Source organism: Cervus elaphus, chromosome 5 (genome assembly GCF_910594005.1).
Source record: "Cervus elaphus chromosome 5, mCerEla1.1, whole genome shotgun sequence".
In the NCBI taxonomy this organism is placed as follows: Eukaryota; Metazoa; Chordata; class Mammalia; order Artiodactyla; family Cervidae; genus Cervus; species Cervus elaphus.
In genome coordinates this window covers 82,269,008-82,296,714 of record NC_057819.1, presented here as the reverse complement: position 1 = coordinate 82,296,714, position 27,707 = coordinate 82,269,008, and the positions used below count along the sequence as shown (strand labels likewise).

At 62.0% G+C, this 27,707-nt stretch overlaps 1 protein-coding gene across 10 annotated transcripts; it reads left to right on the top strand.

Moving 5' to 3' along the window:
- TSPOAP1 (TSPO associated protein 1) lies at positions 1-26,253 on the top strand. Of its 10 annotated transcripts, XM_043902787.1 has the most exons (32): positions 8-1,135; positions 1,919-2,026; positions 2,313-2,441; positions 3,038-3,217; positions 3,776-3,961; positions 5,082-5,159; positions 5,245-5,328; positions 5,580-5,669; positions 5,828-5,950; positions 6,199-6,303; positions 7,899-7,949; positions 8,266-8,286; positions 9,054-9,258; positions 9,845-10,020; positions 11,209-11,324; positions 11,569-11,678; positions 15,008-15,838; positions 16,005-16,156; positions 16,490-16,867; positions 16,958-17,197; positions 17,528-17,704; positions 18,271-19,155; positions 19,809-19,908; positions 19,991-20,145; positions 20,747-20,915; positions 21,289-21,360; positions 21,880-21,912; positions 22,069-22,172; positions 22,257-22,328; positions 22,542-22,652; positions 23,263-23,324; positions 25,135-25,273. In XM_043902787.1, exons 1-31 carry the CDS (start codon positions 806-808, stop codon positions 23,290-23,292), a joined length of 5,601 nt encoding a protein of 1,866 aa, XP_043758722.1. In that variant the 5' UTR covers positions 8-805; the 3' UTR covers positions 23,293-23,324; positions 25,135-25,273. The 10 variants fall into 10 exon arrangements, with proteins under 10 accessions (XP_043758725.1, XP_043758716.1, XP_043758717.1 ...); XM_043902788.1 differs by lacking the exon at positions 25,135-25,273 and having other exon boundaries at positions 23,263-23,834; XM_043902786.1 differs by lacking the exon at positions 23,263-23,324 and having other exon boundaries at positions 9-1,135; positions 25,135-26,253.
- The last annotated feature ends 1,454 nt before the right edge of the window (positions 26,254-27,707 follow it).

Below are 27,707 nucleotides of genomic sequence, written 5' to 3'. Positions count from 1 at the left end.
TACAGGGGACCTCTTCAGTCCCCAGAGCTGAGGTCAGCAGGGAGAGAGACTATGAGGCAAGCAGCCCACCGACCCAGGCCTCCTTAGGACCAGCCCAACCGCCCAGCAGCGGCGGAGAGAGGAGCGGGAGATAAAGGACTCCAGCGGACCTTTGGGGATCACCCCCAGCAGCTCCTGTGGACCCTAGCCGGGCTGAGGGATCGTGATGGATGGTCAGGTTCACAGAGGCTGAAACGGACACACAATGACAGCCAGGCACACACAGCAGTACACAGCCCTGAGACGCTCAGATACAACCAGTGACAGCATCACACACGGCCACAGCCCTGCAGTAGACACCCACACACGCAGAAACAGCTGGTGACTCTGATACAGGCACAGGCAGTGACACACAAAACCACAGCCCCCCAGCACACACACACACACACACACACACACACACACGGCTGTGCTGACCGGTACAGGCCGACCTGGAGACACGCGCACACCCTCAGCCGGCGCGGCTGTCGGTGGCCTTGGCACACGCTCCCCACCCCCGCGGGGACACCCGTGCTCCTCCACAGGCTCGCGCACACAGCCACGAGCAGACAGCTCACACGCACACCCCTCGCTGCAGCTCCTCTGGCAGCCCCGGCTCCCGCAGCCTCCTTTGTGGGGAGGAAGCACCCGGCTAACCTTGGATGGAATTGCAGTGAAGCCCAGCGCTCAGAGAGGAGAGGGTCTGGCCTGGCGTGACCCTCGCCGGCCCCTCCAGCGGGCTGGGTGATGTCCCCGGGCCCGGGTCCTGGGGACCCTTGGCAGAACCATGGAGCAACTGACATCCCTCCCGCGGCTGGGGGACCCTGGAAACATGGAGCCGTGGGCACTGCCCGCCTGGCAGAGCTGGACTCCAGGCCCAGGGGGTGATGCTGGAGGCGCATCCCCAAGCATGGTTGGTGCCCCCACAGATCTGCGTGTTGGAGAACTGAGGCCTGAGGAGAGCTCCGAGCCTGAGGGAGCCCGAAGCCCGGGGCCTGTGGGGGGCATTGAGCCTGGAAGAACAGCAACTGGGCTGCCCAGCCCTGCGCAGGGAGCCTTGAGCTCCAGACCTGGCTGTCAGAGGCTGGAGGACCCGGAGGCAGAGGCTTTCTCTAAGGTAAGGGAGCTAGAACAGCCGGGGTCTGCGACGCTGGGGCTCTCATCCTGCCTGCCGGCCTGGGCATGGTCTGGGACTTCACTGCCCCCTGTCTCCTCCGGGCCTATCTCTGTCTGGGGGTCCGTCTCTGTGACCGTCTGTCCTCCCTTCTTTGGGCAGAAATCTCAGTGGTTCTGTTTTTCACCATCTGTCTGTCCTTCTGACTAGGCCTGTCTGTCTGCCTTGAACCCTCCATTTCCCCCTCCCTCTGTGAGTCTCTCTCTGACAGTCTGTCTGTGTCTGTCTTTCTCTCTTCTCTGCACCTCTCTGTCCTTGGGGGCTGGGGGATACTGTGTGGGGGAGTGTGTGATGGAATCAGAGTCTGGAGGAAGCGACTCAGTGGAGGGGGGCTCAGTGCTGGGCCAAGCCAGAGAGGACAAGGCTTGGGGTGGGTGTGAGTCGTCTCCTGTAGACGATGGAGGGACCTGGACTTTGGGGGACTCAGGATCTGGGGGAGCCTGGACGAGTGGGGGTGGGAGCTCAGTCTGGCCTTTCCCAAAAGAGGATGCTGGGCAGAGGTGGGAAGAATTGGGGACTGGCAGAGAGGGTCCCAGGGTTTGGAGTCACTAGTGTACCGAACAGCCCCTCCTGTGCCCCACTCTGAAGGCCTGGGATATGGGGGAGAACCTTCTTGTCTCCGTGTCTCCTTGGACTGTGGAGGGGAAACGCGTCCATATGGAGGGCTCTGATTTCCGTAGGCAGGGTAATTCCTGAGGGGCTGCGCCCCATCCTTTCCCATGACAGGGCAAGCTGAAAATGGTCTTCGGAGACAGGCCCAATCTGGAGCTGCTGAGGGCTGTGGGGGAGCTGCAGCAGCGCTGTGCCATCCTTAAGGAGGAGAACCAGATGCTGGTGAGGCTTGGAAAGCAAGTCCTGGGTCCTGGGGGGGAGGCAGACTCAGACACCCCGGCTCTCTGCTTCAACATCCTTCTCATCCCATGAACATCCCTCCAAGCGGGAGCTACATGGAGCTGACATGACCCCAAGACCCAGAGAGGGTGAACCCCTACCTAGAGTTGCCAAGGAGCCCCCTTGTGAGCCCAAGAGTCTAGCCCAAGGCCCAGGCTGTTATGATTGGGTCTGGGGTGGGGGCCGGCCTTCTCCCCACATGCCCCAATTCTGGCTGACCCCTTGTCAGAGGAAGAGCAGCTTCCCCGAGACGGAGGAGAAGGTGCGGAGGCTGAAGCGGAAGAATGCCGAGCTGGCGGTCATTGCCAAGCGCCTGGAGGAGAGGGCCCGAAAGCTGCAGGAGACTAACCTGAGGGTGGTGAGGATGGGAGGCCACTGGATGGAGGCTGGGCGGCCAGGGCAGAGGGGTGCCAGGGCAGTGGGGCTTGGGCATCATGGACCCTTAGTACCCAGGGACGCAGGAACCCAGCAGCTGAGGTGTAGAAAGGGCCAGTGCCAGCCAGGCTAGGGGGCTGGGGGCTTCTGGAGCCACGGAGGGAGAGAAGGGCTGGGTGGGGGTGTGGGGGGTGTCCCGGGCAGGGAGAGCAGAATTCTGGATTGCCAGTGCTGGCGCTGGCGGCCACCTCCCGCTGCGCTCATCTCTGGGTGCAGAGCTAGCAGGGACAAGACCCATCACAGTGGCAGCCCTCAATTAGCAGCATACTTTGGGCCTAAGCTAGGAGGTGGAGTTAACTCTTTCACTCCCGCTTGAGGATTGCAGGGAAGGGGTCAAGCGAGGCTGAGGGTCGGCCCAGGGTAGACCCCCACCCCCCCCCCCCCCTGACCCAGGATAGAAGCAGGTGAAGGCCACATTTCAAAGGTGTTCATCCTAACCCCTCCTTTGGGAGGAGCTGAGAAGTGGGAGAAGTGGCCCAGCCCTCAGATGACCATTGGCCTTGCTCCTCCCCTGGCCAGGTGAGTGCTCCCATGCCCAGTCCAGGGGCCAGCTTGGAGTTGTGCCGGAAGGCCCTGGCCCGCCAACGAGCCCGGGACCTCAGTGAGACGGCCAGCGCCCTGTTGGCCAAGGACAAGCAGATCGCTGCCTTGCAGCGGGAGTGCAGGGAGCTGCAGGCCAGGCTCACCCTGGCGGGCAAGGTGCGTGGAGGCCCCGGTCACCCCTGCCGGCTCAGCCCTACCTAGGGCCGCCGGCCTGGCGGTGTGGGATGCGGACTGAGATGTTAATGAGATGCAAATGAAGCGAGCAGGTGGAGGCTGCTGGGAGTAGGTTCCCCTGGCAACGGCCCAGGTGGGAGCGGGACCGGGCGCCTGAACCGAAGGGGGGTGGAGCCGTGAGTCCCAGACCTGGGAATTTCTGGGCTCCAGGTTTCGGGCTGCAAGCCACTGGGCCTGGCTGTACGACCTCACGCACAACCTCAGACTGGGGTGCAGTAATGTTCGCAAGGCATTGAGCACAGCGCCGGGCACACCGCGAGTGCCCAGTAAACGCGCTCCCGGGAATGTTTGCACACCGGCGAGCGGAAGCATGGGGCTGTGTAGGCATGCATCTCCGCGACCGGGCATAGATGCATGGGGAGGGTGCGCACCTGCCCCCGCCCGAGGGCCCCTGCAGTCCAGAGGAGGGCGGGCTCAGCTGGGGACTGCGCGGGCGGGTCGGGGTTAGGCCCGACTCGGTTCCCGGTCCCCCGACTCCAGGAGGGCCCCCAGTGGCTCCACGTGCGGGACTTCGACCGGCTGCTGCGCGAGTCCCAGCGGGAGGTGCTGCGGCTGCAGAGGCAGATCGCCCTGCGCAACCAGCGGGAGCCGCCCTCGCCGCCCCGGCCCCCGGACCCCTCTGACCCGGCCAAAGCAGGGGCGCCCGCCCCGGGGGCCCCGGGAGAGGTGAGCGCCGGCGCCAGGGCAGGTGTGTAGGTGTGCGGAGAACCGGGTGGGAGCGGCTCCGGGATCTCCCCCCTCCCCGTGCACCGCGCTCAGAGCCCCGACGAGGAGGTGGCGGCGCGGGCACTGCCCGGGCCAGGTCCTCGGCCCGGCTTCCCAGGGCTCGTACCTGCGCCGCGCGCGCCCCCGGGGACTCGGCCCCCCCTCTCCGCAGGCCTGAGGCCGGCGGCCCGCCCCGCCGCCCCTGCCGAGCCGGCAGTGGTACGGCCCGGCCGCAAATCCCCGGTTGCCCTGGCAGCCGCCCGGGCCCAGCCCGCGCCGCTGCCTCCCGCCGCAGCCACAGCGCGGGGACGCCCCCTTCAGCGCCCGCCTGGTCCGTCAGACCCGGCCCGGCTCCCCTGGGGCGGCGCGGTGTCCTCCCCGGCTCCAGGTACGGGCGACCCTCACCGGGCGTCGGGCTTAGGCGGCCCCTGGCCCGAAAGCTGGGGACCCCGCTTCGGACCTCCGTAACTTAGAGGTTTGGCTCCTCTCCATCCTCCGTCCTGGGCGGCAGGGGTCCCCCTCCTTCCGGGAAGAGGGGAGGGAGAAGGGATTTGGCCTCTCTTCCTGGTCCAGGGAGGGAGCATCACTAAAGATCTGTCCTCCAGAGTTTGCACGGATGGATAACCGGACATGCCCGTAGGGTGGGCTCAGGGAAGCTGGGAGGAGGGTCTGACAGGTCTGTAGGAGCTAGGCCAAGACTCTTTGGATCCATAACCCCTAGGTCTGGGGACATCACCTCCCTGGGGGCCCAGGCAGCCTCCTAGTTCTCTGCCAGTCACTGAAGGACGCCCAGGACAGTTATTGAGTGCAGAGCAGGGCTGCAAGCTAAAAAGGGAAAGCTTTGGCCTGGATAGAGGACCCATCTCCCCGGGCAATCATGGGTCTCTGGATCTCAAAGCACTCAGGATCAACTGGAGATGGGCGAGCGGGGGCAGACAGCACCCCTTCCCCTTCCTGAGCAGGGATCTCTTTGCTGACTGTGAGGTGGGGTGGGAAACCCCCTCGGACAGGCTGGGCTGGGGGCAGGCTGCCCTGAGGCCTTGCCCTCAGGTACCAGCCCACTGCCCCTGGCCATTTCCAGGCCATACCCCAGGAGGATGTGGAAAACCTGGCTGTGGTCCTAGGGGAGCCCGAGAAGCAGCAGAGGGTGCAGCAACTGGTAAGACCCGGGTTAAGGAGCTGGAGGAGACCCTTTATGGGTGGATCTGTCTTCCCGTGTGAGGAGCTCCTTTCTGATCCTGCAGGAATCGGAACTCAGCAAGAAGCGGAAGAAATGCGAGAGCCTGGAGCAGGAAGCCCGGAAAAAGCAGAGGCGATGCGAGGAGCTGGTGAGCACTGTGGGGTCTTAGAAGGCCGGCTCCTCGGGTCTCCCAGGCCCATCAGGTGGAGGGCTCCCCCGGAGTGCCAATTCCTTCTCTCCTGGCCCGAAAGCATGCTTTCCCTTCTGTTCAGTGGGGCTTCCCTTTGCTGGCTGAGGCAGGTCCCAGGAGGGGGCCGGCAGGGTCCCGTGTGTGTGTGTGGGGGGAGAGGAGGAGGTGGGCGCTGGGACCCTCCCTGGACCTCCTCTCTGGTCTTGCAGGAACTGCAGCTCAGGGCAGCCCAGAATGAGAATGCCCGCCTTGTGGAGGAGAACTCTCGGCTCAGTGGGAGAGCCACGGAAAAGGAGCAGGTAGCGGCTCTGCCCAGGTCCTGCCGGGGTCCCGTCCCTGGGCAAGGCGCTGCCTCTACCAACTCCCCAGTTGGGGAGAGCATCCTGAGGCCCCTGGGGGCGGGGGTGCTGAGGGTCAAGGCTCACACTCTCAGCTCTCTGCGCTCCCCCCTGTCCAGGTGGAGTGGGAGAATGCAGAGCTGAGGGGCCAGCTCCTGGGGGTGACGCAGGAGAGGGACTCGGCCCTTCTCAAGAGCCAAGGCCTGCAGAGCAAGCTGGAGAGCCTGGAGCAGGTGCTGAAGGTGAGGGCACTGGGCAGGTGGCAGGAGTGTGGCACGGGGTGAAAGAGGGATGGTAAAGCATGTGCCCTGCGTGGGGTGCGGGGGTGTAGGGCTGAGTCCTGGTGCCCGCGGCCCTTTCCTTCTCTAGCCGCAGTTTCCTTTTTAACAGAGTGTCTGGAACACATGGTGTCTGAGGCGCCTTCATCTTAGATCTTCCGTAGAGACAGTAGAGCAGGGCTCGGGCCTTGACGCAGGCTCTTGCGTTTCAGCACATGCGGGAGGTGGCCCAGCGGCGGCAGCAGCTGGAGGTGGAACACGAGCAGGCTCGGCTCAGCCTGCAGGAGAAGCGGGAGGAGGTCCGGAGGCTGCAGCAGGTGGGGGCGGCGTCTGGAGGGGCGGAAGGGCGGGGGGCTGCCAGACCCCAGCTGTAGCTTCCAGACCCTCATCCAATATGGGCTGAACCCCTGGTGGCTCAGACAGTCAAGAATCTGCCTGCAATGCAGGAGACCCAGGTTCCATCCCTGGGTGGGGAAGATCCCCTGGAGGAGGGCATGGCAACCCTCTCCAGTATCCTTTCCTGGAGGATTCCATGGACAAAGGAGCCTGGGGGGCTACAGTAGGTGGAATCACAAAGAGTTGGACACCACTGAGCAACTAACACTATCTAACTAACACACTGTGTACCAGGCACTGTGCCAGGCCCTGGAGGGACTGTGAGGGGCAAAGGCCAGGTCCCTGATCGAGCCGCACATAAACAGATCCATGCGTGAGCTGATTGCAGACATTGACAGGAACAGTGGGGGAAGTCACCGGGGTGATGTGACATAGGGTGGTGGGGATGGGGTGAGGGGTCTCTTCAGCAAGCTTGGCAAGGAAGCCCTCTCATACCTCGAGGGTCAGAAGGAGCCAGCTGATGAGCACTCTGGGGAGGGGGAATAGTCATGCCGATGCCCTGTGGGGGGGAGAAGCTTGAAGGGCACAGACCAGTGTGGCTAGCACGTGGTAGGATGGATGGAACGGCAGGAGTAGGCAAGAGCCAGATCGCATCAGACCTTCAAGTCAGGGGAGAAGTTTGGGTATTCTGCTTTCTGAGTCTTTTGAAGCCGTTGAAAGATCCCGAGCAGCGGAGTGGCATGGTCTGATTCGTCATTTAGAGGGTCGCTTCGGCAGCACTGTGGATGGTGGACAGGGGTGTGGGCACAGAAGCAAGGCATTGAGGTGGCGGGTGGCCGCAGGGGTCCAGGTGGGAGATGATGTCTGCCTGGGTGAGAGTATAACCCACGGCGGGAAACAAGTGGGCAGATTCGAAGTACATTGTGGACAGAGAATTGACAGGACTCACTGTGGGATTCTGATTGAATGCCCTGCGCCTTCACCCAAGTGCTGACTACATGGATGGTTGGGCCTTTCACCCCCCAGGACTGAGGGATGACAGGCAGCAGGTTTGAGAGGTCAGGCATCCCGAGTTCTGAGTTCCGTTTCGGCCAAGTTTGGGTTGTGTGTTAACCACCCTAGTGGAGAGGCCCACAGACAGCTGGACTTGTGAGCCTTGGGTCCTAGGGAAGTCGGTCTTGGAGACAGGTTTCGGAGTATTCAGTGCATCTGGTCCTGTGACTAGATGGGAGTCTAGAGAGAGAGTGACCACGGGCCCAGCACTGTGCCCTGTGGGACCCTGACACTCAGAAGGGGCAAAAGACGAGCAGGCAGAGAGCATCAAGAGAGACAGGAAGAGGAAAAAACCCTGAGGGGGAGGGTCTGGGCAGCAGGAAGCAGTCCCAGGCCCCTCTTCTCCACCCCTTCGCCTTTGGACTCAAGGTGCGGTTCAGAGTGGGAACCGGAGGGAGTCCACCCACAGCCCCTTCCCAGCCCCCTTCCCTCTCCTCTCTCCTTCGTCCTGCCTACCCTCCTCCCTCGATCCCACCCCAGTCCTCACCCCTCTCCTCCAGCATTTGCCTCCTCCCACCTGTAGGCCCAGGCGGAAGCCCAGAGAGAGCATGAAGGCGCTGTGCAGCTGCTGGAGGTAGGGTCCCCGGAGGTGGCCACCTGTGCTGCTAGCTGGGGGGAAGGCTGGGGCGGTTCGGAGAGTGCTGCAGGGGGCTGCCTGGATGTGGGTGGGGATGTGCGCTTGCAGGAAGGGTCCCTAGATGCTCTGGGCGCTGGGGAGATCCCCTCCACCTTTGGCCCTGAAATATCCTTCCACTTAGCACTTGGTTTAGGGAGCTGACTGAGCCTTGTCTATTTGGGCCCCTCCCTCCCTCCCTCTCCGGGTAATCCCCCCCACCCCCCGCCCCCGTAAGAGTTCTAACTCTCCTCTGGGCTTTCCTTTCCTGCCACAGTCTACCCTGGATTCCATGCAGGTACAGCCTCCTGATCCCCCATCTCCCTGGGGAGTGGGGGCGGGGGGCTCTCCCCAACACCCTTCCAGGCTGGCTGAGCTGAGTCTCCTCCCTCAGGCCCAAGCAGTTCCAGCCCTGCTGTCCAACGACAGGGGTGTGACTGGTCACAGGCTGAGACTCTGTAGATGAGCTGGGATTCTCACAGGGCATGTGCCCACCCCCCCAGCCCCAGCCCCAGACCTGCCACTGTGCCTGGCACACACAGGCCCTGCCCATCTCTGAAGCCCAGCCCCTGAGACCAGGAGGGGTTCAAGCCAGCCAGTCTGACCCACGACCCCCTTGATGGGGACTCTCCTGATCCTTGAGAAAAACTCCTGGGTGTTGGCTCACTCCTGTCCCAATGATGTCCCGAGCCTCTGTGGACGTCTCTGAGGGCAGGGATGTGGGTCACTGGCTGTGGAAGGGTGACAAGCCACGGAGTGGAGAGAACCCCTGAATTGATACCGTGGTGGTGATGGGGTGGGGTGACCCCTTTTGGGGTCAACACGCAGCAAGTGCTGGGGCACGCGGCTGAGCTGGGGGCGGGGTTGGGAGTGACGCTGTCCCACGGTGCCCAGGTCTCGACCCTCAGCCGCCCGATGTGGGGGCAGCCGGGCAGCCAGGCTGAGGGTTCGTGCCCTGCCCCGGGGCCTGGGCAGGTGCGATCTGAAGCGGGGCTGCGTGGAGATGGCATGGGCCTGGCCCAGGCAGCCCCATGGCCCGGCGGCTCATCCTGCGTCTCGGCCCAGGTCCGGGTCCGGGAGCTGGAGGAGCAGTGCCGCAGCCAGACCGAGCGCTTCAGCCTGCTGGCACGGGAGCTCCAGGCCTTCCGCCTGCACCCCGGCCCCCTGGACCTGCTCACCTCCGCCCTGGGCTGCGGTGCCCCGGGGGACCGCCTGCCACCCCCCTGCTGCTGCTCCACCCCGCAGCCCTGCCGCGGATCCGGCCCCAAAGGTGAGGTAGACCCCCAGCGCCATCAGCGTGGTGCTTTTGTCCTGAGCGGAGTTCAGGGTCAGAGAAGGCTAGCAGCTCACCCAAAGTCACACAGCAAGTTAGAGCCGGTTCTGGCTTGAGTCAGACTCCCTCTCCTGGGGCGGGCAGGGAACAGCTGAGCCCACTGGAGAATCTCAGGGAGCTGCTCCTCCTGCTCCTCTGCGGTCCTGGCTGGGAGGTCGGCACCAGGAGTCAGTGGTAGGCAGTGTGGGCTGGTGAAGAGCCAGCTGGGCATCGGTCAGATCGGGTGGTCCCGGCTCCGCTCACTCAGAGAGTGACCCTGCTCAAGCTCTGTGGGCCTAGGCTCTGTGTGTCCTAGGCTCTGAGACAGGGGCATCCACTGCACCTCATCAAGTTGCTCTGAGGATGCTGTGAAATAATATGTGTAAGTCTCCTCCATCTCCGCTTAGTACACTCCCCCAGGATTTCCCTTCTTGTAAGGGAACTTGGCCACAGAGGGCCTGATCTCTAGCTCCAAGAGGACGCGTGGTCACTGGTCGCTCCTCGGGACACCGACCCCCAAGGCCACATGTCATCTTTCCTGTAGACCTCGACCTCCCACCAGCGTCCCCGGGGCGCTGCACCCCAAAGTCTTCCGAGCCTGCCGCTGCCACCCTTGCCGGGGTCTCCCGGAGGACGCCAGCCAAGAGGGCAGAGTCTCTGTCCAACTCCTCTCGCTCCGAGTCCATCCACAACAGCCCCAAGTCCTGCCCGACCCCCGAGGTCAGTGCTGGGGAGGGGCCTGGGCTCCAGCTCTGCCTTGGGCAGGTGGTGGCCCAGGAGCTGGGGGGCTGCTGGCCTGTGTGGGGGGTCTAACCAGGCCCTGGAGGAGAGGGGCCTGTGGATTCCTCCTGGCGGGTGGGGAGCTCCGATGCGGCCTGTCCTGCCTGCCGTCCCTCCTCAGGGGCCGCCCAGCCCGCCCCTCTGGGGCCCAGCAAGGCCAGAGAGTCTTGGGCTGCAGGGAGGGAGACCCTCTGGGGCCAGGACCCACACAACGAGGCTGGTGGTGAGAGTGTCCATGGCAGAAGCCGGTGGTGCTATGAGAAGGGGCAACAGTTCTGGGATTGAGGTCCCAGCTGTGTCTCCAGCAGGTCGCTGACCCTCTTTGGGCTTGGGTTCCACTGTCATTTGAGTTTTGAACTAACAAGCCTGCCCCGTGAGGTTGTGGGGAGGATGATGTGAAAACAATACAAGGACGGTGCCTCCCGCCGTGTGGGGCACACAGTAGATGCTTAACATATGGCAGCTGGTATCTGCCAAGTTCTTTGGTATCACTCACAACCGCAGCCCTCCCTCTCTCTCCCGCCCAAACCCGAGAAAGTGCGGGGGAGGGGGCAGAATGGGGGCGTCCGGAGCAGCGCTGCAGCCTCGGGTGTGGGAAGTGGTGAGCCCAGCCGCGGCCTCTACCGTCCCCTTGTGGGCAGGAGTGGAGGTGCTGGCTTTGGGTGCCCCCGCTTACCCTGGCAGTACCTCTGTCCCAGGGACTTCTCAGCCCCTTCTCCCCCTTTGCTTCCAGCTAGAGTGCTTTATTGCAGTTTTATAACCTTAAGGACACAGACTGTCGTAGGGCGCCCCCTTGCCCCCTGCCGCCAGAGTGTCTGCCCCCTCTACGCTGGGGATGGTGGTCTTATTTACTGAGCTGGTGCAGCGGAGGCCAGGGCTCAGGGAGGGGTCACCGTTAACCCCTCTCCATTGACACAGGGCGTCTGGGCTCCACCAGGCCCCTCTGGACTCCACCAGGCCCCGAGGGCTGACGTTCTGGTTTAGAACGCATCGGCGGAGCTCACTGCCGCTGGCCTCGTCCAGCATCTGCCCCGTTTCTCGTCTCAGGACAGTGGGGCCTCCCCTGCCGGGTTTGCGGTCGGCCCCTGGGTCCTGGAGAGGACTGGCCCTTTTCTGTTGGCCCCCCAGGTGGACACGGCCAGTGAGGTGGAGGAACTGGAGGCGGACAGCATCTCGCTGCTCCCGGCAGTGGCAGAGGGCGGCCGGGGCGGAGCCAGGGTCCAGGTCTTCCTAGCTCGCTATAGGTGGGCCCTGACCCCTGCGCCCTGGCCCTCCAGCATTTGGGGTGCATGGGGGGCACAAGACGGTGGGGGCGTGGCAGGGGTCACGGCGGGACAGGTCATCTTCGCCTCGTTGGGCTGGGGTGGGTGCAGTGGGCGCTCCCTGTGATTAACGGTGGACAACAAAGTGTCCCCAAGGCCGGGCGATGGGCGGGGAGGAGACAGGATGTCGGTCACCGTCCCCCTCCTCCTCCGGGCCTCCCCGCAGCTACAACCCCTTCGAGGGCCCCAACGAGAACCCAGAGGCAGAGCTGCCCCTGACCGCCGGCGAGTACATCTACATCTACGGCAGCATGGACGAGGATGGCTTCTTTGAAGGTAGGAGGGAGCGGGGACCATCCCATCCATTCGTTTGCTTTGAAGCTTCTCTTCCCAAAGCCCTCCACCCATGCGCACCCTCTGAGCCCGCCGTCACTTCTCAGACTTGGCTGAAAGGCAAGGAGAGACCCGGCGGCCCGTGGGGAAAGGGAGAGAAAGGGGTCCGGGAGCAGCTGGTCTGACTCCATGCCTGCCCCGTGCAGGACAGAGGGCCCAGCACAGTCCAGAGGGCGTACCGAGTGTCACAGGGAATTTTGGCTAAATTTGATTTTCTGCTGGCAGGTGGGGCATGGCAGCGCCCAACACTAGTGACCTCGAGGTCGGGCACGTGGTGCATAGATCTGATGCTGAACCCAGTGAGTGTGGGGAGGAGGGATCAGGGGTCCAGGGCCCAGGAGAGGGTGTCAGCAAGTGGTCAGCAGTTGCCAGGGCCCAGGCAGGGCTGCGCTCCAGGGCGGTTCTGCAGTGCCCAGGGCGCTTCTGTGGTGCCCGTGGGGCGATCAGCTCACTGAAGCAGACACCATGTTACTGACTGGGCAATATGGCAGGGCCTGGAAGACTCCTTGGGGTGCCCTGGCTGGGTGCCAGGCTGCATCCTTTCACAGCATGGAGGACAGTGTGGTGTGGAGCCCAGGATGCGGGGTGGACAGGGCAGGTGAGAGCTGCAGCAGTGTGTGGGGATCAGCAAAGTGCTCAGGTCTGCGCCTCTATCAGCCACAGCTTGGGGTTTGTGGGGCCTGCTCAGCCTCTCCTCCTGGGGCCCCGTGCCTGTTATCTGAGCAGGTGCTGGGAATGATGGAAAACAACTAAACTCTCTCTAGGGATGGACGATGGAGAGAAGGATTAAATCGCTCCCAGAAAAACGGCCTTTTTAATGAGGAAAAAAAATCGAAACACCAACTCTGTCCAATCCCATGGACGGAGGGGCATGGCAGGCTACAGTCCATGGGGTCGTAAGAGTCAAACACAACTTAGCGACTAAACCACCACCATCACCACCAGCAAGAACATAAATATTAGCTAACCACAAGTTACTAGAATTTGAACTGTGCAATCTAGGGTAGCTGGAAAGGCATGTAGACACGTGGGGGTCGGACTCCCTATTCCTCATCTTACTTTGGTGGCTTCAGCTGTGTCTGATCCCACAGCTGGGCTGCTTTCAGCGACAGGGGCTTCCAGACCGTGAGCCCGACTGTGGCCCCGGCTCCTGAACCAGCCTTGCAGGGCTGTGGACCTGCTTAGTGTGATGGTTCCTCCCGTTAGCATCACACCCCACAGTGTTGCCTGTATGAATTTCTTAGCGCTGCCGTAAAAAATTTCCACCAACTGGGTGGTGGCTTAAAGCAACAGAAATGTGTTCCCTCACAGTTCTGGAGGCCAGAAGCCTGAAAGCAAGGTGCTGGCAGGGTGCCCCTGGAGGCCCTGGCGGAGATTCCGCTCCTTGTCCCGTGCAGTTTCTGGGGGTCCAGTTCCCTGCTTGCGGCTGCATCCCTCTGGTCCCTGCATCTGCAGTCACGTTGCCTCCTCCTTTTCTCTCAGTGCCTCTCCTTGTGTGTCCTCTTAAAAGGACACTTGTCATTGGGTTTAGGGCCCACCCAGATAATCCAGGACGATCTTTATCTCAAGCTCCTTAATTGCATCTGCGAAGACACTTTTGCCATATTTACAGGGCTCAGGGTTTAGGATGTGGACATATTTTGGGAAGGCTACCTTTCAACCCACTACTTACGCTCTGTTATCAGTTTTTTGAAAGTCTCTTTTGTTTCTCTTCATTTTCTTACTCCCCCGCCCCCACCCCCCTAGCCTAAGTAGAGAGAGATGGTGTTGGGGAAGCTTCCACGTCCTCCTGCTGCTCGGGACCGCCTACACCCACCCCCTGCCCTAAACCTGGCCCTTGTTCCCCTTTTCTCCCAAGAAGGCCCAGCAGCCGCCAGCTCCTCTGTGCCCTGGGACTCTTTTTCCTTTTCCCAAATTAGCTGTGATGTGACAGGCCGTTTGTCCAGGTTTTTTGATCCTTGACATCCCACAAACAAACAATACGAAATGTTTTATAATGTTCTGTTGAAAGTGTTCAGGGGAGCTGGTCCAAGGTAGCAGAACTTTGCTGCAATCGCTGTCAGAACTGACTGAGAGGAACCTCCCTGTGGTCCAGTGGTTAAGAATCTGCTTTGCAGGGCAGCGGATGTGGGTTCGATCCCTGGTCAGGGAACTAAAACCCCACATGCCTCGGATCAACTAAGCCTGCACGCTATAAGTAGGGAGTCTGTGTGACACAAGTATCCTGCATGCTGTAACTGACGCGGACAAATAAATAAATATTAACCAAAGAACTGACTGCCAGTCATGCTCCTAGACCCAGTCCTGCTGTGGATCTCAGTGCCTTCGAGAACCCACAGGGGGCTCTTTCCTCTGGCACATGTGTCTTTTGTCTCTAAAGATTCCTGCCTTTCTGCTAGCCAGACAGGACCTCCCTCTCCCTTTGAGGGTGTCTGCTTTCCACACAGGAAGGTTGAGGTGTGCCCTTGCCCTCACTCCTCAGACCCATGTAATATGACAGTTTTCAAACAGAAAAGTTAAATCGTAAAATGAACACCTGTGTACTCACCACCTGGATTCAACAATTATTAATATTTTGTCATAATTGGGTTTTTCCCATGTGGGTTAAAAATAGGATTGAAAAGCAAGGTGTTGACAGATGATATTTTATTTCTTTTTAAGTGAGTGGATTAATTTTGGCTGCACTGGGTCTTCGTTGCAGTGCATGGGCTTTCTCTAGTTGAGGAGAGAGGGCTTGTCTTGTTGCAGAGTACGGGCTCCAGGCATATGGGCTTCAGTAGCTGTGGCGCATGGGCTTGGTTGTTCCGAGGCGTGTGGAATCTTTCTGGCCCAGGGATCGAACCCATGTTTCCTGCATTGGCAGGCAGATTCTTAACCACTGTACCACCAGAGGAGTCCGACACACGATATCTTACCTAGACATACTTCCGTGTGCATCTGGACATCCTTCATCCCTGCAGCATCACCTGGGAGCTTGTTCAAAGTGCAGAATCTCAGCACTGTTCAGACCCAACTGAGTTATAATCTGTATTTTAAGAAATCTCCAGGTGATTCATCTGCACATTAAAATTTAAAAAGCCCTCCCCATAGAACTACAGTACGGTTATCACACCACTGAAAATTAACAATAATTTCCCAGTCCACATCGTGATTGCTCTTTTAAAAGTGCCAACAGGTGAATCATATGCCTCAGATCACTCACCAAGCTTCGCTACAATGCATTGATCGGGCTGTGTTTTTCTCCGCCTCCTTTCTTGTCTTCCCCTCCCCAGGGGAGCTCATGGACGGCCGGAGGGGCCTGGTCCCTTCCAATTTTGTTGAGCGTGTGTCTGACGACGACCTGCTGGCCTCGCTGCCTCCAGAGCTGGCTGACTTGTCCCACAGCTCAGGCCCCGAGCTCAGTTTTCTGAGCAGCGGCGGAGGCGGCAGCAGTAGTGGGGGCCAGAGCAGCGGGGGATGCAGCCAGCCCCGATCGGAGGACGAGGCGGCCGGGGAGGCACCCAGCCCGAGCCCCCCGCCTGAGGGCCTGGGGGAGCTCCCTGCCGTGCCTTACCCCCGCCGTCTGGCCATCCTGAAGCAGCTGGCCCACAGCGTGGTGCTGGCCTGGGAGCCGCCTCCTGAGTGTGTGGAGCTGCGCGGCTACCACGTCTGTGTGAACGGGGAGCTGCGGCAGGCCCTGGGGTCCGGGGCACCCCCCACGGCTGTGCTGGAGAACTTGGACCTGCAGACCGGGCCCCTCCGGGTCTCTGTGCAGGCCCTGACCAGCCGGGGCGGCTCCGACCCGCTGCGCTGCTGCTTGCTGCTGGGAGCCCGGGCCCGCGTGGCTCCTAGCCAGCTGCGGGTCCATCGGCTGACCGCCACATCTGCCGAGATCGCCTGGGTGCCCAGCAACAGCAGCTTGGCCCACGCCGTCTACCTCAACGGGGAGGAATGCCCCCCAGCCCGCCCCAGCACCTACTGGGCCACCTTCTGCCACCTGCGGCCTGGTACCCTCTATCAGGCCCGAGTGGAGGCTCAGCTCCCGCCTCGAGGGTCCTGGGAACCAGGCGGGGAGAGGCCAGAGCCACGGGCTGCCACCCTGCAGTTCACCACACTGCCAGCAGGTAGGCAGGCTCGGGCGCCTGGTGTGTGTAACCCCTGGGGAGGTCAGGCCCGGGAGGGTGACCCCAGGGGAGACTGGCTGCTACTTGCATCTTAGGGAAGTGGCAGAGTGGGCTGTTCTCTCTGGTGGGTGTGCTCCAATCCTGGGTCTTGTGCCCCCTCCCCTAGGCCCACCTGATGCCCCCCTGGATGTGCAGGTCGAGCCAGGGCCCTCCCCTGGGATCCTGATCATCAGCTGGCTCCCGGTGACAATTGATGCGGCCGGCACCTCCAACGGCGTCCGGGTCACAGGCTACGCCGTTTATGCTGATGGGCAGAAGGTACAGCCCGGGGCTGCCCTCTCCCGTACCCTGGGAGTGGGGCGTGGGTCTCTGCCCTCTCCTGTATCCTGGGAGCGGGGCATGGGTCTCTCCCCTCTTTGTGCTGAGAGGCCTCGTCTCCCCGGCCTGGCATGGAGCTGCCCGCTCCGGGCATCTGGGCCCTAGGTAGCAGGTTGGTTAAGAGCATGGGCTTTGGGAGCCCACGGACTAGGACTCCAGCCCTGGGGCCCCGTGGCCAGGAGGCTCAGCGCCAGCGGCTGTGGTGCTGTGGGCGCCTATGTGTGTCCCAGCCACTGCAGCCCCCCTTTCCCGCGCTGTGGCCCCCACCCGCAGATCATGGAGGTGGCCTCGCCCACGGCGGGCAGCGTGCTGGTGGAGCTGTCGCAGCTGCAGCTGCTGCAGGCGTGCCGCGCGGTGGCCGTGCGCACCATGTCGCCCCACGGCGAGTCGGCGGACTCCCTCCCCGCTCCCGTCGCCCCTGCCCTGGCCGAGGCCTCCGGGCCGGCCAGGGTCCCCTGCGCCTCCCCACGACCGGGCCCGGAGGCCAGGCCGCCCCTTGCTCCAGCCTCCCTGGGGCTGGGGGACCCCAGCTCTCCTCTCCGGTGCCCCGACCCCCGTGGAGCTCAAGAGCCCCCGGGCGCCCCCCCAGCCAGCCCTCCCAGAGAGACGGCAGAACGATCCTCAGAGGAGCCCCCAGTGCCTGTCTCGCAGGTACCCGGCTGGGAGGAGGGTGGCCGGCGGAGGCTGGGAGGAGGGTCCGGGCTCGGCTGGGGGGCCCTTCCTCAGTGCCTGCCGTTCCAGGAGCCGGCTGGGGCAGCTGTGCTGGGTGCCCCTGGGGACGGGAAGGCCAGCGAGCCCACCTTGGGAGACTGCGTTCCTGGCCCTGCCACCTCCTGTGTGGCCAAGGAGGACGCTGAGCAGACCGCGGGAGAGGCCCGCCTGGCACCCAGCGCCACCCAGGGAGCACTGGCCCAGAGGCTGCCCGGTGCCCAGGCCTGCCGTGGAGGAGACCCAGGGGCTGGGCTGAGGCCCCGGGCTGAGGTACGGGGCTGGGGGCGCCCCGGGCCACCGCGAGGAGTCGGGGGCCCCCTCCCTGCCTCTGCCAGCCCAGAGCTGGTTGTCCACTCTGCCCGTTCTCTGCCCTGCTCTCGCTCTGCCCTGCACTGTGTGTCTGGCTGTTTGCATTTGCCGCTTTGTCTTCCAGGTTTCTTTCCCCGCCCCGCACGGTGCCTATGCCCCGATTTGGGGGCATGCCCCTCTCTCCTGCCGGGGGACCGCCCCATTCATCCTGGCTGGGGCTGACCCTGTCAGAAGGTCCCCACGTGCCCTCGCTCACCTCCCCGCTGTCCTCCCATGTCTGGCCTCTTGCAGGAGGAAGCGGCCGAGCCGGGGGTCCGTCCGGGGAACTCCCTTGTGGACCAGGGCCGCACTTCAGACCTGTCAGACATCCAAGAGGAGGAGGAGGAGGAGGAAGAGGAGCTGGGTGTCAGGACCTGCTCCTTCCTGAAGCAGGTGGCTGGCCACAGCATCAGGGGGCAGGGGGCCAAGGTATCGGGGTGAGGAGGGGCTGGGGGGCCCTTCAGGTTCCTGCGGCCTCTGCCCCCCGAGTCAGCAGCTGCTCTGGTGTGCCGGCAGCATTCTTGGTGTGCGGCATGGGCCCTCTGCGGGGCGGCCGCTAGGAAGTAGCTCAGGCCCGGCTTCGACCCTCCTGAAAAGGAGGGGGGGACCGAGGCGCCCCGTTCTGTAACTTCTCCCACTCAAGCCTGCTCGATGCAGCGCCCTCTGAGAGCCTCGCGTTGCTGGGAGCTTCCGAGGAGGGACTGGGAGGCCCCTTGCTGTCTCAGGCCTGGCCTGCTCCCCGACACTCAGCCCCTCTGTGCATCCTGTTCTTGGGCGGGCTCCTCAGTGCTCCCGGGGGCCCTGCCCTGGACACGCTGTGTGGCTCTGGGCCAGACTCTCTCTCTCTGGTCTTCCTTCTTGGAGGGAGGCAACAGGGGGTTGGGGGGGGCGGGCCTTGGGTTACCTGAAACCCCTGCCCTCCTTTGAGGGCAAAGGTCACAGCTCTGTCCTTTTCCCACGGACCTCTCTTCCCCGCTGCCCCGCCCGCCCCCCAGCCCCAGCCCCAGCCCCAGCCCGACCCCTTGTGTGAGACCGACAGCGACGAGGAGATCTTGGAACAGATCCTGGAGCCGCCCCTCCAGCACTTCCGCAGCAAGAAGCTGTTTAGCATCCCCGAGGAGGAGGAGGAAGAGGAGGAGGACGGAGAGGAGGATGGGGAGGCCGCGCAGGAGGAGAAGGGGCCAGGGGCAGGCTCTGCATCCAGAGACCCCGGCCCGCCTGCACCCCTGCCTCCGGGGCTGGGCTGCGACGGCGCGCGGCCCCGCGGACCTGGCCTCTGCGCTTCATCCTGCAGCCCCTGCAGGGTTGGGGACCGCCCGGAGGACCCGCTGGGACTGGTCGGTGGCGGCAGCTGGAGGAAAGGAAGTGGCTCCCCCGAAAAGCCCCCTGGCCGCAGGCGGTCTCCGGATCACCGGGAGCACTGCAGCCGGCTTCTCAGCAACGGCGGCGGCGGGTCCCAGGCGCCCGGCCGAGCAACGGGCCCTGCGCGCGAGAGGGGCGGCCCCTCTGCGCCAGAGGGCGCCAGGGCTGCGCCGGACGCCTGCGGGAGGGCGCGGCCCGCCCCTTCCAGGAAGTGCCCCCGGGGCCGGGCCCCGGAACCGGGCCTGGCCAGCTGCCTCTCCCCCAAGTGCTTGGAAATCAGCATCGAATATGACTCTGAGGACGAGCAAGAGATGGGCGGCGGGGACATGAGCATCACCAGCTCCGGCTGCCTCGGAGACGGGGAGGCCTGGGGTGCAGCCCCCGTGGGAAGGCCCCGGGCACCTCCGAAGGCCGGTTCAGGCCCCCACCCCTACCCATGCTCCGCGGCCTGGGAGAAGGGGGAGCCGGAGCGGAGAGGCCGCAGTGCGACCGGCAGAGCCAAGGAGCCGCCCCCCCGGGTCCGTGCCCTCTCCCGCCCAGGCAGCCCCCTGCCTGCTGCTGCCCGGTGGCCCTGCTTGCTGCCCACCGGCCGCTCCCATTCCACGCTGCCGCCTCCATCAGCAGAGGTGGGGTGGGGCCTCGGGGCTCCCTCACCTGCCTCCTCCCACCCACATTCCACTGCTTTGCTGCTTCTGCCGTCCATCGGAACTGGGATGCGCTGATGTTCTGTGGCCATAAGTCGCCCATTGCTGCCAGCAGGCCCCCTGCCTTTGGGGCAGGTGGCCCTTTCCTCCGCTTAGCTAGTGACAGCTTCAGGACCCAGCCTGCGATGTCCAGCATCGCCCAGCCCCGACACGGAGAAGAGGCCCTCCTCTCACACGCGCCTCGGCCAGCTCTCAGATCTAAACCTTAGTCCCTCTACTGCACTCATCTGCTAAGGTGGCCGGAGCCGGAGCCTCCCCTCCTGCCCTTCCTCCCCCCTGGGGGTGTCTGATGGCTCCAGTGAGCTTGGGCCACGGCTCCAGGAGAGGAATGTGTGTCCCTGCTCAGCTGTGCCGCTTCCGCCGACGGGGCAGAGCTGGGGGGAGCGCTCGTGGGGTCCTGCCGCTACTGAGACGCCCAGCAGAGGGGTGGTGCGTCACTCCTGCTGTCTGTTGCCCTCTTTTTGCAGGCAGCAGAGTCTGGGGAGCCCAGAGGGCTGGACAGCCCCGGGCAGAGCGGCTCCCAGCGGAGAGGGGGCTGGGCCCCCAGGCCAGGCTCCATGGAGCTGGGTGAGCCTCTGCGGGGTTGGGCCAGGCCGAGGGGCTTCTCCTGCCTCCTTGGCCAGAGTTGATTGCCGTTTCTCCCCCGCAGCCCCCGCGAGGAGCCCTCCAGAAGAAGCTCTGGCCCTCCGGGACCTCCCTGTCAGGGTCTTTGTGGCTCTGTTTGACTACGACCCCGTGTCAATGTCACCCAACCCTGATGCTGGGGAAGAGGAGCTCCCGTTCAGGGAGGGCCAGATCCTGAAGGTGACTGACTCACAGTCTGGTCCTGCTTCCTCCCTCCTTTCCTGCCGTGTCCGGGAGGGATCATAGCCTCACCCGGGGCGGGGGAACGCAGCTTCTAGAGCCAGGTGATGTGGAGTGGGGTCACGACTGCCACGTCGAGCCGTGAAACCAGGAGTAGACTCTTTCCTTCGGGCCTCATGGGTAAAGTGGGGATCATGTGAGTGTCTGCCTCACAGGCTTGTTTGGGGATTAGAGGATTCATTACCCACAGAGCACTGAAATGGCCTGGCACGTGGCTCAGCGTGATACTGCTGCTGTTAGCGTGACGACATCTACTGAGCCTCCAAGGATTTCCTGAAGGCTTTGGGCTAAAACTCTGAGATCAGGGAGATCCAGTCTAGGGTGGACTGGGGGAATGGACGTGCAGACAGTGAATGATGATCGTTTGGATAGGGCTGTTTTCTGTCATCCCTCTGATTCTTCTTGGCTATTTCCCCCTATTTCCGATTCCATAAAAGGTAGAGCATTCTTCTGCAGTCCTGAGTTGGGGGCGCTGTGGGCTCAGGGAGCAAGGAGCAGGTGGAAGTGGCCTGCTGACACAGCTTGTCTGTTCTGCCTCCAGGTGTTTGGGGACAAAGACGCAGACGGCTTCTACCGGGGTGAGGGTGGGGGCCGGTGGGGCTACATTCCCTGCAACATGGTGGCTGAAGTGGCCGTGGACAGCTCTGCGGGGACACAGCAGCTGCTCCAGCGGGGCTATTTGTCCCCAGAGGTTCTCGCTGAGGGCTCAGGTATGACCTGCTCCTGCCCCTCGCCCACCGCCCCCCACCCCAGTTGCAACTCAACACCCCCCAACCCCAAGTAACTTGGACATCGGGAGTGGCCAGGGTACCTGGTTGATCCAGAGAGGGGCAGAGTCACTGGGACCCTCAGAGACTCGGGCCCTCTTGGCCGCAGTAGTGGGCTTGCCACGCGGAATGGGGGCTGCTGCAGGGGGACTGGCCGTGTGTTTTGGATCCTGGAGGTCGGGGATGGGAGGGGAAGAGTGGCCTTAGAGACTTGAGTGCAGGAATCCCAGCACAGCCCCGAGAGGAGACCAGAGTCACTGTCCGTCTCGCTCCCTACCTCGGTTTCCCTCTAATGTCTGCTTGCTGTCTGGAGCAGGGAACGGCCCCTTCGTCTACTCTGCAGCCCGCACCGCCGGGCCTCCCCCCAAGCCCCGCCGCTCCAAGAAAGGTGGGTGTGATCCTCTTCTTCTCCAGGGCCCCTGAGGATGAGGAGGGAGGTGGCCAGGAGCACTGCCTGGCTCTCTGGGGAAACACAGGTCTGTCTTGAGCAGGTGGAGGGAACCGGCCCCATCTTCACCCACAGCCATGCGTCCCATGGGGAGCTTCACTCTAATGGGGATGGGCAGTGGTTTGCTAGAACCTTTGTTCTATAAAGGGTCCTTGTCTCTTATGTCTCCTGCATTGGCAAGCGGGCTCTTAACCCCTAGCGCCGCCCGGGAAGCCCTGTTCCAGAAGGAACCTGACTATAGATTCTGTGCCACCTGGAGCAAGTGACCGACCCTATCTGGCCCTTAGTTCACTGTGAAGCCCACAGCGGGGGTCTGCTCTCGGCTGATGGTCCTTCTCCTGCATCTCTCCCTGTGTGAGGCTGAGCATCCTGCCTGCCCCGCACCAGCCCCCCCACCTTCCCCTGCCCCCCGAGGGGAGGGCCGGAGGAGCAGGGCTCACAGGCCTCTTCTCTCCGCAGCTGACTGGGAAGGGCCTGCCCAGCCCCATGGAGGTGAGGGGCTTCCCTGCGCCTCCAGCCTCCCCTGGAGCCACAGCTGCTGGGGAGGCGGCGACTCCGACTCGGGTCGGCAGGTCTCCAGCGCTGAGGACAGGAGGCGGGTGGGAGTGCCTAGAAAGAGTCCCAAGTCGCCTTCTCCTCCCCATCCAGGGCCCCCCCAGCTAGCCTCCTCTGCTGGCCTGAAAGCTCCCCATTCCATGGTGGCCGCGTTTGACTACAACCCCCGGGAGAGCTCTCCCAACATGGATGTTGAGGTGAGCCCCTCCCGGAGCCCAGCCAAGGCGGGGTGGAGACCGTGCCTGCCCCGGCCTGACGCCTACATTGTGGTCTCTCTGTAGGCAGAGCTGCCCTTCCGGGCGGGGGACGTCATCACTGTGTTCGGGGCCATGGACGATGATGGTTTCTACTATGTGAGGACGTGGGGGTGGGGGTGTGCCCAAGGGGGGTCTCCTGGAACCATGGGGGTGGGGAACCAGGTTCCTGATGGAAGCCCAGAGGGACGGGCCAGTCGCCTCCCTCGATGGTGACATGGACCCCAGGCCATCCCCCGCCCCGGGGCTTCAGCGTCCAGGGGGTGCTGTTGAGGCCCCTCCTGGTCTGTCTCACCCGCATCTCCTCCCCAGGGGGAGCTGAATGGACAGCGGGGCCTGGTTCCATCCAACTTCCTGGAGGGCCCTGGGCCTGAGGCAGGCGGCTCAGACAGGGAGCCTGGGGCAGCCCCGTCCGAGGGCCAGGTCAGTGAGGACCTGGGCTCCGGGCTCAGCAGTCGGGTCTCTACGCGGCGGCGTGGGAGGGATGCAGCCGCGTGCAGCGGTCTAGGTGCCCATGGTGCTGAGGCGGGGGTTGTGAGCCATGGCCAGAGGGAACCCAGCCAGGGTGGCTCCCCCCACCCCCACAGCGTGTGCCCCTCTGCGTGGTGGGGCGAGGCCGAGACCTTGATCCCGGTCTCATCTGACCCGGCCGTCCACACCCCCGGCCAGGGCAGGGGAGGGCCCCCTGGAAAAGGACCCTCGAGTCTCCCACACCTCTCGCCATCACAGCCCCCATCACAGGGACCCTCCCTGCTCCCCTGCTGCAGTTCCCCGGCTCCCAGGCGCTTTTTAAAGCCAGACGCCCAGCAAGGACCCAAGTCCTGGGTGGGTGGAGTACACTTACAGGCTCCCAGGGCAAGAAGAGGGTGAGGGGGCCGGGCCCCGACCAGAAAGCCCTGGGCCTCCATCTGCGCTAGTTCCAGAGTCAGGGGCTGTGCAAGCAGGACCTAGGGACCCGGGTGACCTGGAGACTGGGTGGAGGGCTCGTGGTCTGCCGGTAACCCATCTCCTCTCTTTGTTCCCTGTTCTTCAGAGAACGAGGAGGAGAAGAGTCCAGTGCTAGATGGAGATAGATATATGTAGAGAGAGCGACATGTAAGTGGGGACTGACCCCCTGGGTCCAGGTCGCCCCGTTCCTCATCTCACCATAATCAGATAGTGCTCCTTGTCTCAGGCACGGGAGCCCCACTGGCTTGTCCACCTTCTTCCAAGGAACAGGGGAGGGAGCTTTGGCCGCGAGCCCACTTTGGAACTCGGATCAGCCCCTCCCCTTACCTTATTCAAGGCGGTGCCAGCTGCCTTATGTACTGTCCCATGTTAGCTGACCCTTCATGTTCTATAGCACATGCGGCTCATAGAATGTTGTGTGACATCCATATTGTGGCTCATCGGTGTATTATGACACTATATGACTATGGTATTATAATATTGTGATTATTATTGGTGACAGAAGAGTGATACTAATGCCACCAGTAATAATAGTCTCCATCTCTCCACCCTTATCCTCTGTATCATGACCTCTTAGGGGTACCAGAGGCATGATTTTATGTCCAACTTTCCATTTTCTTGCTGGGGGGTGGGTATTAAAGGGGAAGCTTAAACAGTCAGAGTCCATGTATAACCTCAAATCATTCATTTCTGGGGCCTCTCCCATGTGTCTCCTGGGACCCCTGGGCGGGAGTGGTAAGGGCCTCCGATCTCCTCCCCACCCCGGCCAGCCATCAGCCCTGGCTAGTTGGAAAGAGACTCTTTGACCTCTGGGTGCTGCCCTCCTCCAGGAGATCTTCCCGACCCCAGGGATCGAATCCACGTCTCATATCTCCTGCGTTGGCAGGCAGGTTCTTTAGCCCTTGCACCACCTGGGAAGCCCCCTCTGGGTGCCAGCAGACCTCTTTGTGGGCAGCCCTGCCAGATCACCAGGGCCTTAGGTGGAGGCGGGCCCCAGGCTGGACACCCGGCACCTGAGTTCTGTGATTGGTTCTGCCAGTAGACCGCCAGGCCCTGGTGGAAGCAGGGGTTTGAGGAAGGGAGTAGGGGGCGGGGGCGGAGAACTGGCAGGGCCTGAGGGCTGTACCAGGCCCAGGAGGTCACAGAGGGGACGTGGGGATTCAGCGGGTGGGGGGAGGCTTCCTTGTGGCTCTCTTGTTTGTCCCGTCCCTGTTTTTAGGCCACTGACAGCACAGTCTGGGTGGGCTTGTGGCAGAGGGAGCCACTCGTGGTGGCTCAGAGAACAAGGAGATTCTGCAGAGGGGTTGTGCTAAGGGCAGGGCGGGGCGGGCAGGTTGGGCGGGGAGCAGCTCTCTCTGGAGAGAGCTCGTGGTGAGTGTGAGTGCCTCTGGCCCTGCCTCCCTGCAGCCCTCTCCGGGGCCATCCAAGGAAGAGTCTCCATCTTCCCCCCATGGAGTGGGCACTTCTCCCCTCCCGGAAGGCCCTCGCTCACCACGTGGGCCTGCTGCTTGTCTGTGCGGTGGTGCAGGAGCCACCTTCCCTGGAGTGTCTGGCTCCTTCCAGCATCCCTGTCCTTGCTATCCTGTTGGCTGGGAGGGGATGATGGGGTGGGGAGGTGTTGGAGCACCCATCCCAAGGGTCAAGTCCAAGGGCTCTTGAGCTCCATCAGCCCAGCATCCTGCAGAGAGAGCCAGAGGAGGGGAGGGGCTCGCCTCCCTCCAAGAACCAAAGCAGAACTGAGCCTCCTTGTCTGTGCCTTCTGACTCCCAGCTCCGTGCCCCCCCATCATCATGCCCTCCTGGTGCTCTATGGGGCGGCGGCCGGACCATGGATTCTGGTTCACACCCATGTTTCTGTGATGACCTGGGGGCTGCGGGCTCCTAAGGTCGTGCGATAAAGGAGGCAGGGTGAGGTGGGGGTCAGGCCTTGACCTTGCCCCTTTTTTCTCACTTTCTAGGACTGGGTCAGCTCAACCCAGGGGCCCCCAGCACCCCCAGGCTGGCCCTGTGCTCCTGGCCCTCGCTGCTTCCCTGAGGCTGAACCGGGGTTGCCACAGGGCCCAAGCAGGAAGGTGTGGGTTCTCCTCTCCAAGGGGAAGCAGCTCCTCAGGAAACTGGGCTCGGGGAAGAAAGAGTGATGCTGTGGTCCCCAAGGCCCCAGCTGCGTGGGGAAGGCCCTGGACTCTGGTACTCCCGAGTGAGCACCGTGGCGCTGGGACAGGACTCAGACTCAGTGAAGGTCAGAGCTAGAGGAGCGGCTGGTCCTCTGGATGGGCATCGTCTTCTTACAGGCGGGGACCCTGAGCCCCTGCACGGGGACAAGTCCAGGGGCTGAGCACCTGGTCACAGAGCTGGCCAGGGACATGGACTTGTCCCTCCTGGTTCACCCATCTGCTCCTGGTGTCCACCATGCTGTGCTAGTCCCCTCTTGGCCTCCACATGCCTGGCTCGGGGAGATGCTGTTCCCTCCGACGGCGCTGGCCATCCTCTTCATGTCTTCCCTCCCTGAAGGAAAGTTTGCACTGGATTCTGCCAAGCCCCCCAGCCCGGGGGCGGAGCTGTGTATATAGATGTACATACTCAGTGCCTCAGCCCAGCTTCCTCCCTCTCGCTTCCACCGCACAGGCCCGGGAAGGAGAAAGGCCAAGCCAAAGCGGGCCTGACCCCACCCCATAGCGCCCCTCCGCACCCCCCTGCCAGCTGCCCTCCTGGCCGAGACCCGGGGCGGTGGGCAGAAAGCAGGAGTTGGGTTTGCCTTATTTTGCTCATCGGATTCAACTTCTCTTTTGCATCATTTTCCTCTGGCCTCTGTTGGAGTCTGGGGACTGGGGGAGAGGACAGATTTATGCAACTATTTTCATACATTCCCTATTCAGAGTGGGGTGGGGGTTCATCCCCCCTCCCCTTAGCACCCCTCTCCTCACACTCCAGCTGGGTGAGCGTCTCTGCATGTTTCCATTGCTGTGGTGGGAGGTTGTTTGAACTCCCACCCCCACCTTGGTCTCCAGGGGTGTGGAATGGTGGGGGGCATTTGTTTAAAAAGACATTTTATTATAATAAAGTCTATTTTCACAAAACCCATGCTGGGCTCTACCTGGGATGAAGGACTCCTGAGGGGTGGGCCATGGTGGACTTTGGACTTCACTTTAGAATCCAAAAGTTAACATCTGAGGGTGACCAGGGGTAAAACTAATGAACACCAAGAAGATCAAGCAGCTCTGGAATTGTTTTCTCAGGAAGATTTGGGGGCTTCCAGACTTCCTGATCACCGGGTCAGGTGTTGAGACTTGGGTCAGGATCCTGGAGGAAGAAAGAGACCTGGGAAGCGGGTGCAGAGACAGGAGGAGAGAAGGCACCAGTTTCAAGGTGGTGGACTGCACTGATTGCATACCACAATCTTGGTTCTCCTGGACCAAATTCATAGGAATAACAGAGGTAATAAAACCCAGCCAAACACCCAAATAAACAACATACATAGCTCCATTTGAAGAAGGGGGACTCCCACTAGATGAGAAACAGTAGGATTTCAGAAAAGACAGAAAGCAGATGGGAGGACTTCCCTGGTGGTCCAGTGGCTAAGACTCCAAGCTCCCAATGCAGGGGGCCTGGGTTTGATCCCTGGTCAGAGAACAAGATCCCTCATGCCACAACCAAGACTGGGCACAGCTAAATCAATCACCCAGTCTTACAAGAAGAAAAGAAAACAGATGAGAAATCACATTCAGAAATCTCAAAGCAGAGCTCGGGAGACTTCTGCACAGCTCTGCGCCTAGAGGAGGCACCAACAGCCGAAGGACCACAGGGGCCATGACAGCATGATTAGCTGGGATTCCACGTGGGGAGCCTCCAGGCCGATGACTGCACATTCTCCTCTCCATGGGCCAAGGGGCAAAGGTGAGGATGGCTGCCTTTAGATGAAAACAGTGGGAGTGGCAGTTTGGACCAGAGACCAGATGGTAAATGGCTCGCAGAACCCTGGCAGAAACCAGAAGCATCACTGCCCAGGGAAGGCGCCACCAACGTAAGCACAGTGTTCCCACCTCCCTCTCTCACTGAAACCCTCCAAGTCAGCAACAGTACCCATCGAGATGTTTTACAGGGACTCTCAGCTACTAAGGCAAGGGCACGAGACAACACAGAGATCAATTTGGGAAGAACTGACATTTGAATCATGTGAACCTATGAACAAAGCCTATCTCTCTGTTTACATATGTCTTTAATGTCTCTTGGCCATGTTTTGTAGTTTTCAGTACAGACTGTGTACATCTTTGTCAGATTTATCCATAATTATTTGATATTTTTGATACAATTATAAATGGTACTATTACTTTAAATTCCAATTTCTGATGCTTTGTTGTTAGAAAACAGAAACACAAGTGGTTTTTGTGTTTTGGGCTTGCATGCTGCAACCTTACTAAACCCACTTATTAGTTCTAGCAGTTGTTTTATAGATTCCTTAGAATCCTCTACACATGTGATCATACTTGTATATGCACAAAGACAGTTTCACTTCTCCCTTTCAAATGTTGAT

What these genes read in the sequence shown, in the direction of transcription:
- TSPOAP1 (XM_043902781.1), top strand. Translation starts at nt 806, where the DNA reads ATGGAGCAACTGACATCCCTCCCGCGGCTGGGGGACCCTGGAAACATG. An exon ending in GGCTGAGGCCCCGGGCTGAG is followed by an intron (nt 17,198 to 17,527) that starts GTACGGGGCTGG and finishes GGCCTCTTGCAG; the next exon opens with GAGGAAGCGGCCGAGCCGGG. An exon ending in TCAGGGGGCAGGGGGCCAAG is followed by an intron (nt 17,705 to 18,270) that starts GTATCGGGGTGA and finishes CCCGCCCCCCAG; the next exon opens with CCCCAGCCCCAGCCCCAGCC.